The following is a 19412-nucleotide window of genomic DNA, read 5'->3' as shown; positions in this document are numbered from 1 at the left end:
AGTATTGAGCTTCAGCCTCAACAGCTGGATCACTCACAGCTAATACTGTATATAAGTGAAACAGCTGAATATTTCTGGATACAGAGATGGATAAGAAAAAAAATTACATTTTGTTAAGCTATTTTTCAAATGGCCAATTTGATAGCCCAATATCTTACCTGTGTTCTGCAGCTGGAACAGAATATCCTGGAACCGGATCTTTTGTACCATAGTACTTTTTAATTAATGCAATTCCTGCTACAGTGTCTGTTCCTTTGAAGTTCACCAAATGAGCTGAAGCTCCTATTCCTGCAGTCTGAGAAAGATGCAACTTTCAGTTGACAAGCCAAATATAGAAGCCAAAATCCAGTCACCACCCAGCATTAGTTTGTAACAGCAAAACTCTGATTCAGTTCCATTTTACCGATACCCTCTTCATGCATTTACACAGGAAAAACAGCTTCCGTATAGAAAAAAGCTCTCCCAGTCTAGTCCTCACACTTCAGACACATACCCACCCCCCAACCTAGACCTCTCCCCTCCACAGTAAGTCCAAACAGTGCTCTACACATTCTCAATTTTACTGCTGAATCAGAACACAACTGTTAACATACATGCTAGAAACCTTCATAGTTAAGTACAATTAGACTTCTCAAATTATTAGCCACATAGCATTACCTCTTGTGAAGAAACTCCTCTGTAGCCAAAGTCATGCAGTTTATACTCCAGTCCTTCTAAGCTGCCAGAAGTCTCTAGCAAATATTTGGCCAAAATCTTTTTCTGCTCTCTAGAGTTTGTAGCCACTGTGATTGGATACCATGACTGCACAAGAATAGTCTAAAACAAAAGCCATCACATTATTAGGTGTATGTTTTCTTAGGACTTAAAAATCCCCACTTGGCATTTAATCAGGCACAAAAATGACTATTTATTTTTATCACCCATTCAGAAACTACTGATGCCTCCAACAGTTTGCTTTAGGGCTAAAGTAATTAGCTTTTATAATATCTTTATAAGGTCAGCCAGGTATTGACCATCTCAGGAGTTATCGCTCCCAAGCTACAGACACACAACTCCCCCCATCCTTCTTTCTTTGTGGATAAAAGTACTGTTGTGAATTCCCTGTAAAATTATTACAATCTCTTGCCAGATAAAGGGAAAAGGTCTGCATAAGAGCACTAAAAAGAAAGAATCCAGGCTTACTGAAAGCAGAAAATTAAAGCTGCCAGAGATTCCCCTTAAGTCAATATGAGATTCAGCCTTTAATCTAAGTGCGTTAATATTTACTTAGAAAAAACATGTTAACTTTCCAAAACTGACCTCAATCCAATTTGTGAGCCAGTAGCACTCTGGATCTGTGTTTTCTACTGTGAAAAGAACATTTCCTCTGGGAATTACAGAGCCCTCAGGAACAGCCTTTATTTCTATAGGAAGGTGGCCATCATACTTCTGTGTAAGAAACAGTAATATTGTTAGGTCCTAACCTTTCCTGTTGTCTATCTCTCATTTGCCTGCAACACGTAAAAGTCAGCCTATGAGTTTATTGATAAAGCTTTCTTCTTGATTTCTTTCAACTCTAAAAATAATTTGGTTTCTTTATATACCGACCAGCTCAAATTAAAAAATCCATATTTATCAAAAAACGAGGAAAATCCTGTAAAATAACCATAATTTGGTTTGATGAAGAGACTATTTTTTATCAGTTGTATTCCTTGTGCAATTTGAGTCTGGAAGGTTTAAATATTCTATAAAAATACATAAGCTGTACCCACAGAACAAGAAAAATTTGCTACTCAGTTTTCTTCAGTGCTTTCACATGAAGTAAACTAAAAAAAATTAGCCATTATCTAGGCCTTCAGAAAAATCCCTAGTTTTGCTTAGTATAGGTGTGTGCTTTGTTAATTTATTAGAGCATAATCCATGTAATATCTATTTAAAAAAATATTTTATCATCTCAATTATTCTCTAAACATGAAATCTAATCTTGAATTGTCATTCTTCTGTCAAATTCAGTCTTTCGTCCCTGAAGGACTAAACATTGTGTGAAACATGCCTTTTGAAAAAGAGTAAACTTTTGCAAACAGCAACTCTAAGAGAGTAATTGTAACTTTCTGAAAGAGCTCTGCAAGCTAAGCTGATAATACTTAAAATGTTTTCTATATTAATATTTTTTGACAGAAAGCTTCTCATGAGATATTCTTTAAAGGCAATAAAATTCAGAGAAGTTATACAGAATCTTAAGTAACATCAAAACATACTCTCCAGTGCCCAAAACACATGAGAAGTCTCTAACACTACAGTTTAAAAGTTTCTTCAAAAATGTAATATGCTGAAGCAAATTGTGTTTATATACCACACAGGGTTTAATTATCAGACTTGGATATGTCTGTTCTGGATTAACAAAGGAAAATAAAGCCTTAAAAGAAGACTCAAAATAAACTATTAATGATTCAGTGAAGACAAAACCATAGTTAAGTGAAAAAAACAAAACAGATTTCAAAGTTGCTATAGGTGTTGATTTTGTTCATGGAAAAAAGCAATATGGTCATGCCATAGCACTATATTATAGCCCTTTCCAAAACTTTTAGGTAGAATCAACTTGTATTATTCAGGGCTTACATCTCTATCACTCTATCATCAATTCCTGCCAACTTCCAGCCTTCACACCACTCCCTTGCTCTCCAGACAGTCCATTCCTCTCCTCTAACCATTCACCCTATCAGTATTTACTCTCGGTACAAATTTACGCGTGTACATTCCAAATTCATTTTGGCACTTCACTCAGGCAGCCATGGCTCCCTCTGCTTTACCCAACACAAGACATTAGGTAACAGAGTCAGAGAGCAAAGGGTGGTAGGTGGGTGAATATATTCAGGAATTCAGTGAGCAGAAGCAGGATCTCCGTGTGCATATAAGGGCATACAAAGACCCAAAGGGTACATACACTTCCAGTTTGAGAGTCATCAGCATCTAAGATCAAGAAGTGGAAATCATATTTGTTTATATATATGCACAATTTTAACAAGAAGGTCTAACAAAGGAATAAACAATGTATACAAGGGGTATGCAGGAAGGCTTCTTCTGACTAAACCAAAAGTTGAACGGAATTTGTTAAACCACACCAACACTCAGTGTGGAGAGACACACAGCATTAGAAGTGTATTAATTCCATCTAGCTAAAGAGGGATCAAGATTACTTTAAATACAGATGAGAGCAGTTCACAACGTATAATGTAGCTTAAACATAAATATGGATTGAATTCACATCTATAGTTATTTGAAACAGATGCAAGTCCTCTACAAACCTCTCCGTAACTCCCCCTTAGAAAACAGTGGTTTCATTTACCTTGCTGCCATTTGCAACATTTAGCTGAAATTCACTTTTCTCTCACACATCTTATGGTCCACCCTGGTTGCAAGATGACATCCAGATATATTCACAGGCAAATGCCATCACAAAATACACGCAGTCAGGGTATCCAGGGAAAAATAAATGCAAAGAACTAAAAAATTGTGTTTTCAAATGGCCAGAATACCCATTCACTAGAACCCACAATGAAACTTAGCATTTAATTAATCTGCAGAGATTAGAACAGCTCTCATGAATGCTATTAGTCTGAACCTGCTGCTTTTACAGAGAATAAATGTTTGCAATTACTTGAAGACTGACACCTTTTTAAACAAAAGGGAAAGAAGATAATTGTGGAAACACTTAATTTGGAAGGATTTGTGTGCCAGAAGTGCTTAAGCCTTGTATTTCATAATAAAGTTCAATTTAAGTATCTCTGACAAATTTAGGAAACAACTGAACAAACCATGTATTTTCTGGAACTATTTACACATGTAAGAAGTTGTAATGCTTTCTGCATTAGAATAAAAATGGTTATGATTACTTGCAGAAAGCAATGTAAATGATGCAAGCAACCACTAAGCACTATATTATATATGGAGTCTTGCCAACAAGCCCCCACTTATACTAGCTGGCTGACAGCAGCCATAAATCCTTATTACCTGCAAAGCCGTATTTGGCATCTGAAAGGATGAAAATTACTTTTCTCTAAGGAATTACAATTATATGATTATTCTTCGACAGCTGCTACTGCCTGTACACTAAACATAAAAAGCTAAATTTATCCAGTCTTTACTATCATGGTTAAAAGGAGAGACTACTGTATTTATTCTGCAGTTGATTCATAAATCCCCCATGATGATCTCATACTAGTTTCATAAATTTTTACCTCCAGAATATAGTTCCATCCCTTTTCGTTGAAGACATCATCTTGAAAATGCTCCCTATATACTTCTTTGGCTTCCTTGATTTTCTCTTTGGTCACCACTTTACCTGTGGTTTCAGAAGCAGATGAAAGCTTAGAAACTTAAAGATATTAATCAATTTATAAAATAAATAACAAAAAGGTTCAGACTCTGAAAAGTCACTTTGCCTCCCACATAGACATGGAGAATATGTCAAATACAGTATACTACCTATGTTAAAACCAAATTTTACTTCCATTTATTATATAGATTAGGATGCTCAAGATACCAACAGGATAAAACACACTTGTGGTTTGCAAGTGACTCATGAACAATTTGAGATTATTACTCTTTTATAACAGTCAAAAACCTGTCAAGAGTTTTAGTAGCAGTGCTTTTCCCAGAGGAATGTGATGATTGTGCAAGCTGGTTATGTCTTCTTGCATGTGCCAGACTGCACGAGGGTTAAGCTACGCTGCTCCAGGGAGAATCCCCATGGAGAGACCTTACAACCAGTCTTTGACTGACCACCTTTCAACAGGAACTGACAGACTAACCACAGTATTTGAATAAGCATTGCTACTGCTGTAGGACCAATTATCTTGTGGAAGCATGAAGAGAACAATCCTCAGGTTGCTCAAGAAAAAAGAAACAAGATTATCAAGTGTTTTGATTATAGCAGAATTCCAATCTTTGGTGGAATTGGCAGAGATATTTATGGATTCTGGATCAAGACAAAGATATGTGAGCTATATGACTAAAGTCTTCCTTCCAAAGCTTGACAGAAGGCAACTTGCATTCAGGTCAGAATGGGTGATATTTACACATAATGCAAAAAAGCAAACAAAATATTCAACGGCACAAAGGAGTTTTCAGATGTTACTCTTGAAACCATAAATATTGAAAACACTTTCACACATAGCTGCCATATTTAATGATCTGAGTAGCAACCAAAATTTAAGGGAAATTAAAACCATTATTAGTTTACACAGTAAATAAATACTAAAGTTTATGTTCAAAATGCAAAATGTATTTTCACTCAAATCATCTACCTTGTGATTTTATGTACAGACTTGCTCTATTTCCATTCATTTCAATTTAGCCCACTGAATTTGGGATATGAACACAGCTTCATTTTTAATAAACCACTGGCATAAATAAACATGGTAGACAGGCATCTGAATTAAGATGCCATTACCATTTTATGATGGTGGACATTTCATTTTCATAATCACATTAATAAGATCTTACGCATATCACTACCTATACTCTATCAAGACAACCTGGAATTGTTTCAACCATAAGACTGCAGGCTTGAGAAAAATTAAGATATTTATTTAGAGATAAAGTTTTACTGGAATTTGAGACAGTTACCTTTTAAGTATTTATTCAGAATGTACTGCAAACCGTAAAAAACAGTTTCTTCATATTTCACTTTCCTTAATTTGGAATTTTCAGTCTTCTTTTCACGACATTCGAAGTAGGAATATACTTTGCTTGTATTAGGTGGATATTGCTTGTAGTGTGTAACCTACATTAAGAAAAAAAATCAGTAAGAGCTCAAAATATCACTACAAAGCACAAGAAAAAAAAGTATTTGTACATTACATCTTAGAGTAGCTCCCAACTCTTCTGGACTATTATTATTTATCCGTTCTCATTCTACGCAGTATTTTGAGGATTTCCCTTTTCTTAGCTGCCTTCAATTTTCAGTTCAAAAGACTGCCTTCCCTATCTTATTCTTTGCTTCTGTGTCAAGCCTTTCCCCCCTGAGTAATCATCACGGTCAGCTCTTCCACTGCCCTGATGACTTCGCTTTGATTAACTGGGAAAGACACTGGCTAGGATTTTAGGAGCAGCACTAAGCACCAACATGCCGGGTCAGTTTTTGCTCTCCCGCACTTTGGCCAAGTCTAATAGCTACAGGAAGCACAAAATTGCCTGCCACCACCACCAAAGCAGAGGTGCCTGCTTGTATTTGAGTGAAGTTTTGAAGGCTATGAACACATTGCTCAAATAAAAGCCATCCAGACTCAAGAAAGCATTGACAATGGTTTTTACCCAAGCGTCTCATTCACCATGAGCAGAGTGGGTTCCTCAAGCCCTGGTTACATCAAAACCTGTTTACAAACCTGTTACTGTTAGTAATGCTGTTAAAATCTACCTGAGGTTTGTACCTCCCCACAAAGTTTGCTAGATGGACTTTTTTCCCAATCTCTGAAAAAGTCCATGCTACCATAAAGAACGCATGAAAAGTTGTAGCATGTAAGTGTGTATTATATGGAAACTGGTCATGTGAACATACAATGTTGTGCTGGATTCAACCATAATAGCTTTTTTTTTTTTTTTTTTTTTAATCTACTAATAGTAAACCTAACCACAAATTTATTTTGAGTAATGTATCATTTGAAACAAGTACACTCTAAATATTGACAACTTAAACCTGCAAAAGTTTATCTCCTAACATGTAAAAAGCAAACTCCATACAAAATCCTTAATTCTGTATTGAACATAAAGAATATGCAATGACATAAATTTCATACTATCAGTGTTTAAATTACAGGATACATAAATCAGCTTAAGGCATTCCCAAAGGTGAAGCTATCAAAAGTTTTCTTAAATTATGACAAAAAGAAAAGTCTGTGAACAAGTCTATACATTCCATAAGAAAAACTGATGCTACAGCTAAGTAAAGCACCATCATACATCAGAAAACTCAGAAAGGTGTGAAAGTCATGTCTGAATTTTTCTCAGAACCCCAGATTTATGATTAGAGCATGAGTTCATTATAAGTTTCTTGCTGTTACTTCTTACTCCAAATCACCTTAAATATTTTTGTTTCTATTATCACAAGGAATTGGAAAAGGGATAGTTCTATCACTTCTTCCTTACTGTCTTGGTTTTTTAAATGTACCTCTGATACTTCCAAAATAAAATATTTGAAGGTTTCCTTTACCAGTATTGCTAAAACTATACTTTAAAGGATTTTAAAAGTACAGTTTTCTTTTTCCCCTCCAATGCCATTTATATTTACTCAAATGCCATTTATATATTTATATACTTCACTCAGTTTGGACAATGAACTAGACCACTCAACTGAATTTTTTGGTTCTCCTGTACCAGCACAGCACTGTTAGGGTTGTGTTTCCAATGCTGCAAGGAAACATTCAAATAATGAAAAGGTCAGTTTTCAGATCTTTCCATTATCTTTACTTGTATGAAGTTTTCAAGGCCAATCAAGTAAAACCCAAGCTTGTCATTGCGAGTTTTCTGCCCTTACTTCAAACAAAGCACATCAATGTAGGCATTTAATGGAGCACAAACGTATTCTGTTCTGTTTCCACAGCCACTCAGAAGCAGAATGCTTAAGAGTAGCAATGTTACACACAAAGACAAAACCTGGCTTTTAGGTTTAGTTCTGTAAGTGTCTCCACAAACTATAACATGTCCTTTCCTAGGTCTATGCAGAACTTCCAGAAAAGTAAATCACACCACCAGCTCACAGCAAACTCTCTTCAGGATATCATCATGTTTAAAGGAAAAACAAAAAAAACCAAACCAAACGAAACACACACACCCCCACCCCCTAACCTCCCCCCTCCTTACTCTGGAGCAGTCAAAAACATGCTCTGTTTGACATGTCTTTCTAACTGACAGGAATATGAACACACACAGAACCCCCTTACAAAAAAAATTGTATTAAATGGACTCAGGAAAAAATCATGTAACACAGTGAATTAACCTTCTAATGATTTAAGGCACAAAGCAGAATCTCCTTGCTCCACACTGTTGCCACTTATGTAAGTTACAGCAACTGTATAAAAAATTTTGCTGATTTTTTATGACTGGACTGTAAGTTGGTGTTTCTTTATAATTTGATTGTATCACCTGGGAACTCTAACTTTATTTCCCTTCTTCATCCTGTTGGCGTACTACAGCTTCATGACTTCAGAGTAAATGCTTGACACAGAGCTTACCAGCTTCAAGTGTACATCACAGACGTCTCGGGGACAATTCTCCAAACCAGTATCTGAATTTCTTGTGAAAATCTCTAGAGCAATGCTCCTGTCCTCACTATAACAGTTCAAGCAAAACAATGAAAACTGTATCTGTGTGAGACTGCTCAGGTTTCTTTAAAATGTTTAATTGTCCAACTTACTAACTATGGGCAGGTTGCTGAAGCCAACACCTATATTATAATGAAAATTTGTGTGATCTTTGGCTACTATCTTTAAAAAAAAATATTTGACTTCTGCAGTTCAAAGACATCTCCTCCAGCTAAAATGCTTCTCTCTATCAAATGGCTTACAGGCCCAAATTAGCTTAAGGTGTACAGTGCACACTGAGTTAGTGCTACCTTTTCCTATTGCATTTAAATGCAGGGTTTTTTAGGGACTTCCCATTCTAGTTCTGCTTTGAAGAATGATCACAAACAGACAGTTCTCTGGCTGCAAATCAGAACTTGAGTGCTGAAATCAGGTTGGAATGCTAACAGCCAGATGTATCCTTTCTGTAGCATACCTGGGGAAACAGCTCCTCCAGACTACTTTGCTGGCAGTTTCAACCTAAAAAACATTATTCAAGTTCCTGAAACATTAAGTCACAGGTTTAGCTAATTGTTCTGATATTAGATTAGATCTCAACCCCAAAATATATACCAGCTAGTGTCCAGAAAATAGTTATTTCTAGGGATTCAAACCTAAATCAAAATTTTGTGTATGACAGAAATGTGATTTTATCAACTGAATTGCTTCAAGTACTTGAAAGTGATAATGAGCTAATTTTATAAGTTATAAGCGTAATATTCAGTTATATTCTTCACAGATTGCAACCTATTTAAACAGTGAAAAATACACATCCCTAGCAATTAAGATACTTACATCTAAGCAAACTTTGCACCTGTAATTTTAAATAACTTGTGCTTCTTTTGACATTCCACAATGCTGTTAGTTTTATCTATAAAACTGAAACACTCTTTGGGTGTCCGCAAGGCTTCTCACAAACTACTCAGTATTTAAAGACACAATCACAATCTTTAAATACCCCACTTCGCAAGCACTGCTTACTACAGGCATGCTGTATAGGTATGTGACAAGTTAAGCACAAGACTTACATCCCTCTTATGTGGCCATCTGTTTTGCTTCCAAGCTCTCAGGCAGGTCACCATACGTAGCAGGAGCATCTGCCCACAAAATATGATGGCAGCTCTAACCATAAGCTGGCATTTCTGAACTACTAGGACATGGGGAAATAATATCAATCCACCATAGCAATCGTCAGAGGGTTTGGGGTGCAGTGAAATGTCTGATGGTAAAAAGCAGCCTGGGAAGGGATCAAGCTCGAACAAGGAGGAACAGTTCACAGAAGACACAAAGAATGCCACTAAAAACAAACCAACCAACCAACCAAAAAACCCAACGCAACACTACAAGGCACTTGGGCAATTAAACTATGCTCTAGAAAAAGCTTGAATTTTCCTTGTTGTCAGATACTAAGTTTTGTATCTTTCTGTATTCTAAAGAAGAGTGGAAAGAACAACCAGTGATGATGTATTATATTTGAAATTTATTTTATGTGACTTACAGATCAAAACAGTATTGGTAAATCTATGCTTTCAGTCAGGAGATGACAGAAGCAGGACTTTTACAGATGGGCTCTTGGTAAGTAGGAGTGACTATAGAGTCACTACAGAAAAAGAAAGCAAAACAAAAACCAAACAAAAGCCCCTACTGGGATTAAGAGACCCTTACAAGAAAACAAAACCCCAAAATATCTTCAAACACTTTTTGATATTTAGTTCAAAGGCTGTGGCTTAGGTTTTGTCTACAAAAAGTATGACAAACAGCCTTGGAACAACCACCTACAACAAGGTTATGTATTATGACTGAAATAGAGCACTTTTATTCTGATTGTGATAGCTCCTTATTAAATTTAATCCAAATAAAGGTATATTCTGAACAAAGAATATCTCCACAAGAACCATATCTACTTAACTAAATCAAATCAGCCATTTGAGAAAAAGCATGAAGCACAAATTGCATTTAGATTGGCCATCCAAAAAAACATCCCAAACATAAAGAGTTAAATCTTAAGAATAAGTAATTAACAAATATTCATCTCAAAACAGGGATGACTGAGGTAAAGGCTGCATTTTTATACGCTAGATAAGAAAACCTTTGGCATAAAAGTCAAATAAACTTACAATCTACAAGCTTTGTTGGGCATGAGATTGCAATGAAATGACTTTAACAGGTTATTTAAGTCTATATAACTTGACCACTTGCAACCATGAGAAAACCAGGTTTGACATGTGTAGAGAAGTCAGGCGTGGCCATATTCTCTATTGGTTTATTCCTGGTGCTCACCTAAGTCAGATAGGTGTTAACACGAGCCATCAAAAGGATGCTTCTAAGCCCTGCCTAGAGTGAAGAAAACAAAACCCCAAAGCCAGCAGGATCTTGCCTGTACTGTAACTCTCCGAGTGATGATACCAATTCAACTCAGACGGTTATTTTGAAAAAATCTTTAGTGCAAAATGGGTATAGATCAACCCAGCTACTGAACCCACAGCACTCCACAGCCACAAACACGAAGAATCAGAGGGACAGGTAGAAGATAAAGCAGAAGCAGTATGGCCCTGGAATCTAGTAGCTGGGCCACTTGGCCAGGGCACTTCAGGCCTGCAGCAGGTAATTCGGGCCCAAGGTGTGGGCTGGTCACTGTACTGCAAGCCTCCTTCATACACCAAAGTGAGCTATACCCTTTCCAGTGCTGGTGACAACCTCATTTATGTGACAAGTAAAAATGAGAACTATGGTTGTGGGGTGCAGTGTCAGAATGGCTTGCTGATGGTACATTTTGGGGATCCTCATCCTCATATACAACTTACTGAGTTAGATGATTTTACTGCAGTGGTGCTTCTGGCATTTACACTGGGTAGACTTCTGCGAAGCACCCCTAAGATACCCATTAGTTTCACTATTACATATTATTTTAAAGCATTGTGGAAAGAGGCTGTGCTCTGAAAGAGTGCTTTACCTAAACCATTATGAGGTTTAGCCAATGGAGCCGTTAAAAGCAAAGGTTGCCAAAAACCTACAGGGAAAACAACATTGTTAACAACAACAAGGAGATGAACCAGTACTTGGGAACAAAGAGAATGCATTGTCAGATATACCTCACTGGGATGGGACATAACTAACAGCAATTATAAGGTAATGCTGACCCTCTTCAGGGAAAATAAAACACCAAAAACCCACAACTGTTACTAGGAGTTATATACAACAAGGATACTTTTGTAGCTTTCAAAGCAATCAAGAGGAATGCACACCACAAACAAAAAAAGTGGAAATTAAAACCAAACCAAAAGTCAGTGTAGTTAAATAATAAGCTTATTTGAACAAAAGAGGCAACATCAGAAGAATCAATCTTTAACTCAATGAAAAGGGTATCCAACAGTCGCAGGTAAAATGCACGACACTTGAAGTGAATAAAACTAACTGAATAAAAAAAATAAATCCAAGAGCCAAGTACAACCTTACTATTTTGGTTATACAGGAGCTTTAAATTACCATAGGAACGTAGCCTTAGAGACACTCCAGACCCCTTACTAAAAATGTGTTGTGAAGCAAATACAGATTAAGATAATGTCTCAGAACTAAAGTGAGAATATTGGGAGATATATGCTCTTCTAAGATGAGAGGGATAAGCTAATGCAGTTTATGTCTGAGCTTGTACCACTTTTAATGTCTCTGTATTCTAGTTTATCCATCATCTCATACATACATGTGTATTGAAAAAATAAGGGGACCAGAGGTGGCCAAAAAGAGTTAAGAGATCAGTCAGTGCTAAGAAAACTAAGGAGAGCAAATGCAAGCAACTGAATTCATTTGGAAGCTGCACATTATTATCAGCAGAGATGATGTAAGCGACCACATCCATATACATTTAAAAAACAAGGTCAGGAATAAGCACTAGAACTGAAATGTATTCTAAATTCCTCAGAGAAAATACAATGTTTAAGATAACACCTCACAGCAGATTTCTTTACCACTTAAAATTTCCATGTGTTTTGTATCCAAGATTATCATAAAAAAGATGACAAAATGCCTTATGTTTACTGTTTACACATTTGTGAATAGTCAGCTGTACTACTTCACATACTGTTACAAGTTTCCTGTTCCTTAATGAAAAGAGAAAAACATTTACCTTTTCAACAATGAAAGTTGCAATGATTCTGGAAGAGGTTACTTTCCATTAATTTAAAAATTGGCTGAATTCTGTATAGTTGTAGTGTTCCTTTAGAGCAGTGATGACTCGGGGTTTGTAACAGAACCGTGTGACTGCAAATCAAAACTTGGAAGATAACGAACCTAGATACAGTGAAGATTGCTTCTTACAAGTAATGCCGAGCCAGAAGTTTCCAATGCTTTTCCACTGACATAATTACAGAAGGTAGGAGAACACATTCACACCCCCATTGCAAGATTTTAATTGAAAAAAAAAAAAAGATATATATACACACACACACACATATATGGGCTGCTGAAAACAATATTGTGCAGTCATTAAGTACTAGTCAAAACCAATAAGCTAAAGAGTACTCATCTCTCTTCCTTGCATACTTCTAGCCTTCTAAATAAAGGATATACAGGCTGTCAGAGCCGGGAATAAACACAGACTCATGTGGAGTGCTTCAGAAGTAAGTGCTCTTCTACATCCATGCAGAGCAAAAGAAGTCATTCAAAGTAACAAATACCGAAAATTCACCATGTAAGGCATACAGAGTTAAAAACCTATCTTTTAGGCTTCCTTGAAACGTCCAGAAAGAACTGAATTCTGAAACAGATCTCATTTACAGTCTAGATAGCAAGTCAGCTCCTCCTATGGGGTAATTGCATAGCAGCTTATTACAGCTATCAGCTTAATTACGAAACATTCCAAGCAGCAGTAATACATTTCATTGGTAACAAGCAAAATAAGCTATTATTACTTTAGTGAACAACGTTCATTTTGATAGCCTTTCCCCACTTGCAGCTGACGGTTCACCGAACCCAGGCCTGGTACACGCCAGGCATTGGCATCTTCTGACTGAACAACACAGCTCTGCTAAGCTGATCCTCTCAATACGGTTTCAGACTATGTGTACCCTGGGAGATTTCTTGCCTGTGCAGAAATAAACAAATACAGGATAAACAGAGCATTGGGAATCAAAGAGGAAGAAAATGGAGGGGTAGTGTGTCAACATCATCAGACAAACGAGGAAGTGAAGGTCACGGACCCTTTCACTTGCAAAGTGCAATGGGTGAACGGAGCCCTCGCTGTCACAGAGGGACAAGACTGCCAGGACTCTGTGGTAGACACACAAGAGTAGGACATCATACAGCATGAACAGTGGGCTTCAAGGAGCCTGCTGATATCCCCTAGCAGCTTTTTAGCAACAAGGATTTTGACTTCAAATGCTTCCCTTTGTTAGTAATAACGAGCCACTAGCAGAAAACTTTACCATTAAAAAGTATCATTGCTATACTGGACATTCACACAAACAGGTTCCCCAGGTAACACTGAATTGATGGATAACTTGAAAGTCTTATGATCCAAAGAATTAAAACACTGCTGCCATTTATCTGCAAGATGCACACACACCATACCACATGCCCACGCCCAGACTCTGAGGGGATGGCATTTAATAACCAGTACACAGGAAGAATTATACTGTTGGGGGATTTGGTGAAGCCTAAAAATATGCAACAAAGTACACAGGAAGAAAAAAGGATAACTGATGTTTTTACGGGAGTTAAACTGGACAATTTGAAGTTGGGCCTCAAAATCCTAGAGCACTTGTTCAATTCGGTAAGCCCCAGTTCATAATGGAAGCTCAGTACTGGGTCCAGTGTGTAGCAAGTCTCTGAAATTCACCCAACCAGGAACTACTATCTAGAAATAACCAAGTACAGTAGAAATTAGCATGATACTCAGTCATTTTTCAAAACCAACTTTTAAGATTTTTGAAACTCAATTTTTGATAATCTTCTATGATTGAAGAGGAAATGTCCTGTGACACACACACAGACAGGAAAATAGTTGAGAGGGAGGGGAGGCTGGATTATCTGTTAACAGACAACTCTTTGCCTACCAAATTACTTTGTTTCTGAATTTTTATAGGTGCTGAACCAGTAACCAATTTCCTCTTCACCCCAAATTTTCAACTGTAGCAACAGAGAACCTGGACACTGGAGCTAATATTCAAACTAATGAGTTGTGACAGATATGACCCTGAGAAACCAGAACTTTTTTCTCATGGACAGCTGCCTAAGCGAGGGTTGTACTGTTTGGAATGGTCTGCATATTTTTTTTTCCCAAGCTGTTTATTTCCACGTGACTTTCACCACCGAAATCAGTTTGTATGGATTGGTATCTACTGCCATAGGATCACCAAGTGAGCTTCTGAACTGATACATGTTTTTTCTCAGAGTCTGCATGTTATATACAGTACTGCACACAAACAGATGTTACAATTGTGAATACAGCAGAAATAATAATAAAAAAAAAGATCAATTCTCATTTTTGTTTTAATTGCTAGTAAGAGTGTTTGGTAACTCCTGTAAAAAGCTTGATGTTGCAAACTACCAGATATTTTAGTGCAATTGTTACTGAAAGCGCTCTCACTAAGTGTGTTTCATTGATTAGGAAATGACAGTATCATCCAGGGAGAAGATAAGCGGTATTTGCTCATATTACCTAACAAGATAAAAGCAGCTATTTGTTTAAGCACTGTTCAAAGACACTGGAACTCCTAAGATTTGGAAAAAAGCATACGGGAAGAGAGACAAATTAAATAGTCCCAACAAAGCAAAGTAAACATTTAAACTGTTTTTAATATAATACCAAATGCTGTTAGCTACCACTGAAAACCTCATCCAAATTCCGTTTTAAACTGGAAAAAAATGCAACTCAGGCCTTTACTTGACCTCTTTAAGATTTCTACCATTTCTGGAATGTTACCAAATCATCTTTCCTATGAAACGGCAAACAGAAGCAAACTGGTCATCTGTCACTTCAGTGCTCCTCACTACCACAAATCCTAGAGCAGATCCACTGAGTTCAGAAAAAGTAACGTGCAACTTAGATTTAAAATAGATACCGATTAAACCCAGACCTACAGTATTTGATGTGATTAGTCTCAGGCATGGAAGAAAAGCGGATCTTCCATATTTGAGTAAGTTTGATAATGAACATTTAAACATAGTTCTTAAAGAACATTGTAACTAGATTAAGCCCTTAATGAAAGCAGTTTTGCAAGCCCTCAACAGTAGCTCTAGGATGCTCTCTGACTGAGCTGCTCTAAGATTTATTAGTGTCTTCCAACACACCTTCCCACAAACAGCAACAATAAATGTTAATAATTCCTTTACAAAAAGAGCATCTTTATGTAACATCATGTAATAATATCATCACAGAGGAGCTGGGAGAAGTACAACAGCACAAGTCAGTAATCAGAGCCTGCACTGAGGCTTGTGCTTTGGTAGTTAGCCAGTAACAAGACGTGGCTGTAACACCGTATTTGCTTTTTTCCAACTCTTCTATCTAGAGGTACCCTCCCCCCAGAAACCCATCCAAGTGGTCAAATCTTTGAAGAGCTATAATGTAATAAATACTTCATAAATGACAATCAGGACTGTTCCTGCAGCTTTTTTTAGGTCACCAACAACCTCTCTGACATTGCAATGCAGCTCCTGAAGGAAAGAAGTTAGTTTTTCAGTCTAGGAGACACAGGGCACATCTGTACGACCAGACCTGGGGAGTCACAAGCTGACTCTGCCCAGTGTCTAGGAACTGTACGCTTACGCTAACGCAGTGCTGCTGCGCAGAAGTAGGACTCGGGCCTGGGCTCACCCGCGCTGTGAAGCATGTGAAGAGCTTCTGGGTCAGAAATCACAGGATCAGAGTGTGGACTGTGCACCTGTACTTAGCCATTGCCATCAAGCGACACTATTGTCAAGTAATTTCAGGGAAATTTCAGGATTATTGCGAAGTGTGACTCCCTGCTCTACATGAACACCTTACCTAACAAGCTGGACACTGCAAGGGCGAGAAATTAAGCAAAGGACTACAAAATGCGTATTTCTGAGTCAGCCGGTTATCCCTTAGAGCACTCTGCCTCACAACCAGGTCCAAATCTGCGGGCAGCCAGCAGCCGGCACAGTTTCGCCGCCCGAGTTGAGCGAGGCGGGAGAGAGAGGAGCCACGGGAAGAAAAAAAAAAAAAAAAAAAAAAAGCGGCCGCTTCGCTCGCTACCCACCCTCCGACCGCCGCAACATGTGCGCCCGCTCCCGTCCCCGCCGCTGCCAGAGGATGCTCGACGGCAGCGGTCCCCGGCCCCCACCCCCGGCGGGCCCGCCATGGCTGTCCCTCCCGCCCCGACCGGGCGGCGGGACGGCGGCGCCCACCCCGCCCGCTTTCACTTTTCGTTTCTCGCCTTCTCAGCAGCGCGGGCACCCCGCAGGACGGGGGGGGAGGGGGAGGCGGGGGAGGGCGGGGAGAGGCTTCGGCACCCCGTGGCCAGGCCGCCGCCGTGCCCCCCCGCACGCCGCCCCGAGGCCGAGCACCCTCTCTCACGCCGCGGGAGGGGGGAACGGACGGACGGACGGACGCATAGACGGTTCTCCGAGCCCCGGCCAGGCGGGGCAGGAAGGGAGCCGGTGGCGGGGACACCCCCCAATTCCCCCTCCCCCCCCGCGGCGGGTCCGGTGCGGCGGCGCCCGCAGAGGTGACCCCCTCCCGCCCGCCGCCCACCTTGTAGGAGTCGGTGGCGAGGAGGATGTTGAACTCGGCCCCCGCCGCAGCGCACTCCATGTCGCCCGCACGGACAGGACCGGGCTGCGCCGCCGCCAGGCGCTCGGTGCGGGGGGAGCGAGGAGAAAGGGGGGACGGGGACGGGAGGGGCGGGGAGAAGGGGATTACGGCCGGGAGGCGGGGACCTCGCGCGGCTCCCCGCACCGCTGATTGGCCGCACGCCGCGGCCGCCGAAGGAGGTGCCGTGAGGTCGCGGCGCGGGTAGGGGCGGGGCCAGCGCTCCAAGCCAGGCTCTGATTGGGCCCGCCGCCTGGCCGGTGCAGGGGAAGGGAGGATGTGGCTGTGACATCACGGGAGGCGGGGGAAGAGCCCCGTGCTGCACGTTCTCTTTCATTGGGTTGCGGGCGGAGGGCGGGGGGGTGGGGGGAGGAGAAGAGCGGGGCCGGGTCTGTGACGTCACCGCGCAGCCAGTGCGCGCTCTCTCGCTATTGGCCGGCAGCGCTGCGGTGTGCTGGGCGGGGCGGGCGGAGGGGAAACGGGAGCGGCCTGCGCATGCGCGGGATGGGGATTTTTTTTTTTGGGGGAGGGGAGTACGGACGGCCTCCGGTTTCGATTCTCTGCGGCACGACGCCTCCGGGCGCTGGTTACGGGAAAAGGCGGGGGGCGGGAGGGGGGATGGACAGACGGACATATAGACATACGGACGTATGGACGTACCCCGAGGTGCCCTGCCCAAGGCCAGCTGCCCTGCCGGGTCAGCGCCCTTGGGCGTGCGTGGGGAGGCGGGGAAAGGAGACGAGCTCGGGGGAGGAGGTGGAGTAAGGAGGTGGGGGCCTCGGGGAAAATAGAAGGAAAGGAGCAGCAGTTGCCGTGTGGAGGGTGAGAACTGAACGGCCGAGTGTGGGAGCTGCTGCGCCAGCCCGGCCTCCTGTTCCCGGGGCGCTGTGGTTGCTGTGTGGGAAAGGGCTCCCGGGCGTTCCAGAGCATCAAAAGTTCTGTCCCTACCTCTGCTGTTCGGAACCAGCTGCTCCAGTAGAAGAATGCGATACTTTTCTATAGAACAATACTTCCTAGCCCTCTTTTAAGTGGGTGTTGATCTGAAATGACACGTAAAGATGCATATGCCTTCCAAAAGCTTGCTTTTATACTCGTAATTTGATTTATAATCCGTGTTAATGCCTGATGTTTTTGAATCCTACTTAGCTTTTGGGTTGTTCTGTGACAGTAGGAAGCATTGCTTCTTTTGGAGCAAGTAGCAAATATGGTTTCTGGCACAATCAGGGCTCTTTTATGATGGGAAAATGATCTCCCTGGTCTCTACTAATTAGATGTATGGAAAAATAATAAGATTAAATATTGGCCATATTACTGATCAGTACTGCACTAAAAAAGTGCTTAATTAGCTTTTTCTGTAAAACCATTGGTGAATTAACACTGAGGTTGACATTGATTATCTATAAATCCAAGCCCAAAATTGTATAACTAATGACAGTTTATTAAGATGATTCAGAAAAGACAGTTTCCACCAGTCAGATTTTCATAGAAATGTGAATATCCAAGAAAATTGCAAAGAATAAGCTCAAGAATGGGATCCAGATATTTTGGACATGACTACGTCGGCCCTGGTTGAGCCATAATTGCACTGTGAGACACATCATCCTTTTGATTACACTTGTGTGCCCCTGTTGAATTCAGTGTGCTCTTGGTTTATGCTGTTTCATGTGAGAGAAGCACCAGGTCTTTTGTTTAATTGTGACTGCTTACTATTAAATGATTTAAAAAAAAAAAAAAAAAAAAGCACTGACAACTATAAACAATAATCGAGCTATATGAAACTACTTTAATTAGTTTTTTCAGAAGGGAAGGGATTCCCGGGGAACAGGACAAAGTTAGTGAAGCAGTTGGAAACAAGGGAATATGTATGTCAGGAGTTTCCTGTATGCTTCCCTCTGCCAGCTTGTCTATGTGCTTTTTTGCAAAAAACCCTGGGAGTAGCAATGGTAATTGCTGTTATTGCTGTTATCCACCATGGACTTGCAACTAACTTCTCCTTGTCTTAGATTTTCTGCTTGCCCTTGTTCTGTCCTGCAGACACAAAGTTATCTTCTTACCATTACTTCCCTATTACAGCAAAAGAAGTTGCAATTTCCATTTTCCTAGGTCTCTGTCTAGCCTTTCCCCTTCTTACCTCTTTGTTTTGTTTGTTGCTATGTAGCCAACTTGATCTGCTCTCTTCCCTTGGCAAAACTTATCTTAAAAGTGCTATTTACATGCTAGTCTAGAAAGCTGCTCTACCTTTTTCCGCGTTCTCCTTAAATATAAAGCGATTTTTTCTGAAGTTATCCATACTTGATGACTCCTTAACTCCTGAGGATTCCTTTTGT

General features: G+C 40.2%; 1 protein-coding gene across 1 annotated transcript in view; it reads right to left on the bottom strand.

The window, feature by feature from the left end:
• NAMPT (nicotinamide phosphoribosyltransferase) overlaps positions 1–17234 on the bottom strand; it is a 32191-nt gene extending 14957 nt beyond the window's left edge. Inside the window, exons 1-6 of the mRNA XM_032996250.2 lie at positions 17029–17234; positions 5608–5764; positions 4218–4321; positions 1300–1428; positions 658–816; positions 159–295 (exon numbers count right to left, since the gene is read on the bottom strand). Of these exons, the coding sequence (XP_032852141.2) occupies positions 159–295; positions 658–816; positions 1300–1428; positions 4218–4321; positions 5608–5764; positions 17029–17088 (746 nt within the window). The 5' untranslated portion in view covers positions 17089–17234. The remainder of the gene's footprint in view (positions 1–158; positions 296–657; positions 817–1299; positions 1429–4217; positions 4322–5607; positions 5765–17028) is intronic.
• Between the last annotated feature and the right edge of the window lie 2178 nt (positions 17235–19412).

Source organism: Tyto alba, unplaced genomic scaffold (assembly GCF_018691265.1).
Source record: "Tyto alba isolate M040663 unplaced genomic scaffold, T.alba_DEE_v4.0 Super-Scaffold_2, whole genome shotgun sequence".
NCBI lineage: Eukaryota > Metazoa > Chordata > Aves > Strigiformes > Tytonidae > Tyto > Tyto alba.
The sequence above is the reverse complement of the archived record's forward strand: the minus strand, read 5'-3'. Positions and strand labels throughout refer to the sequence as shown.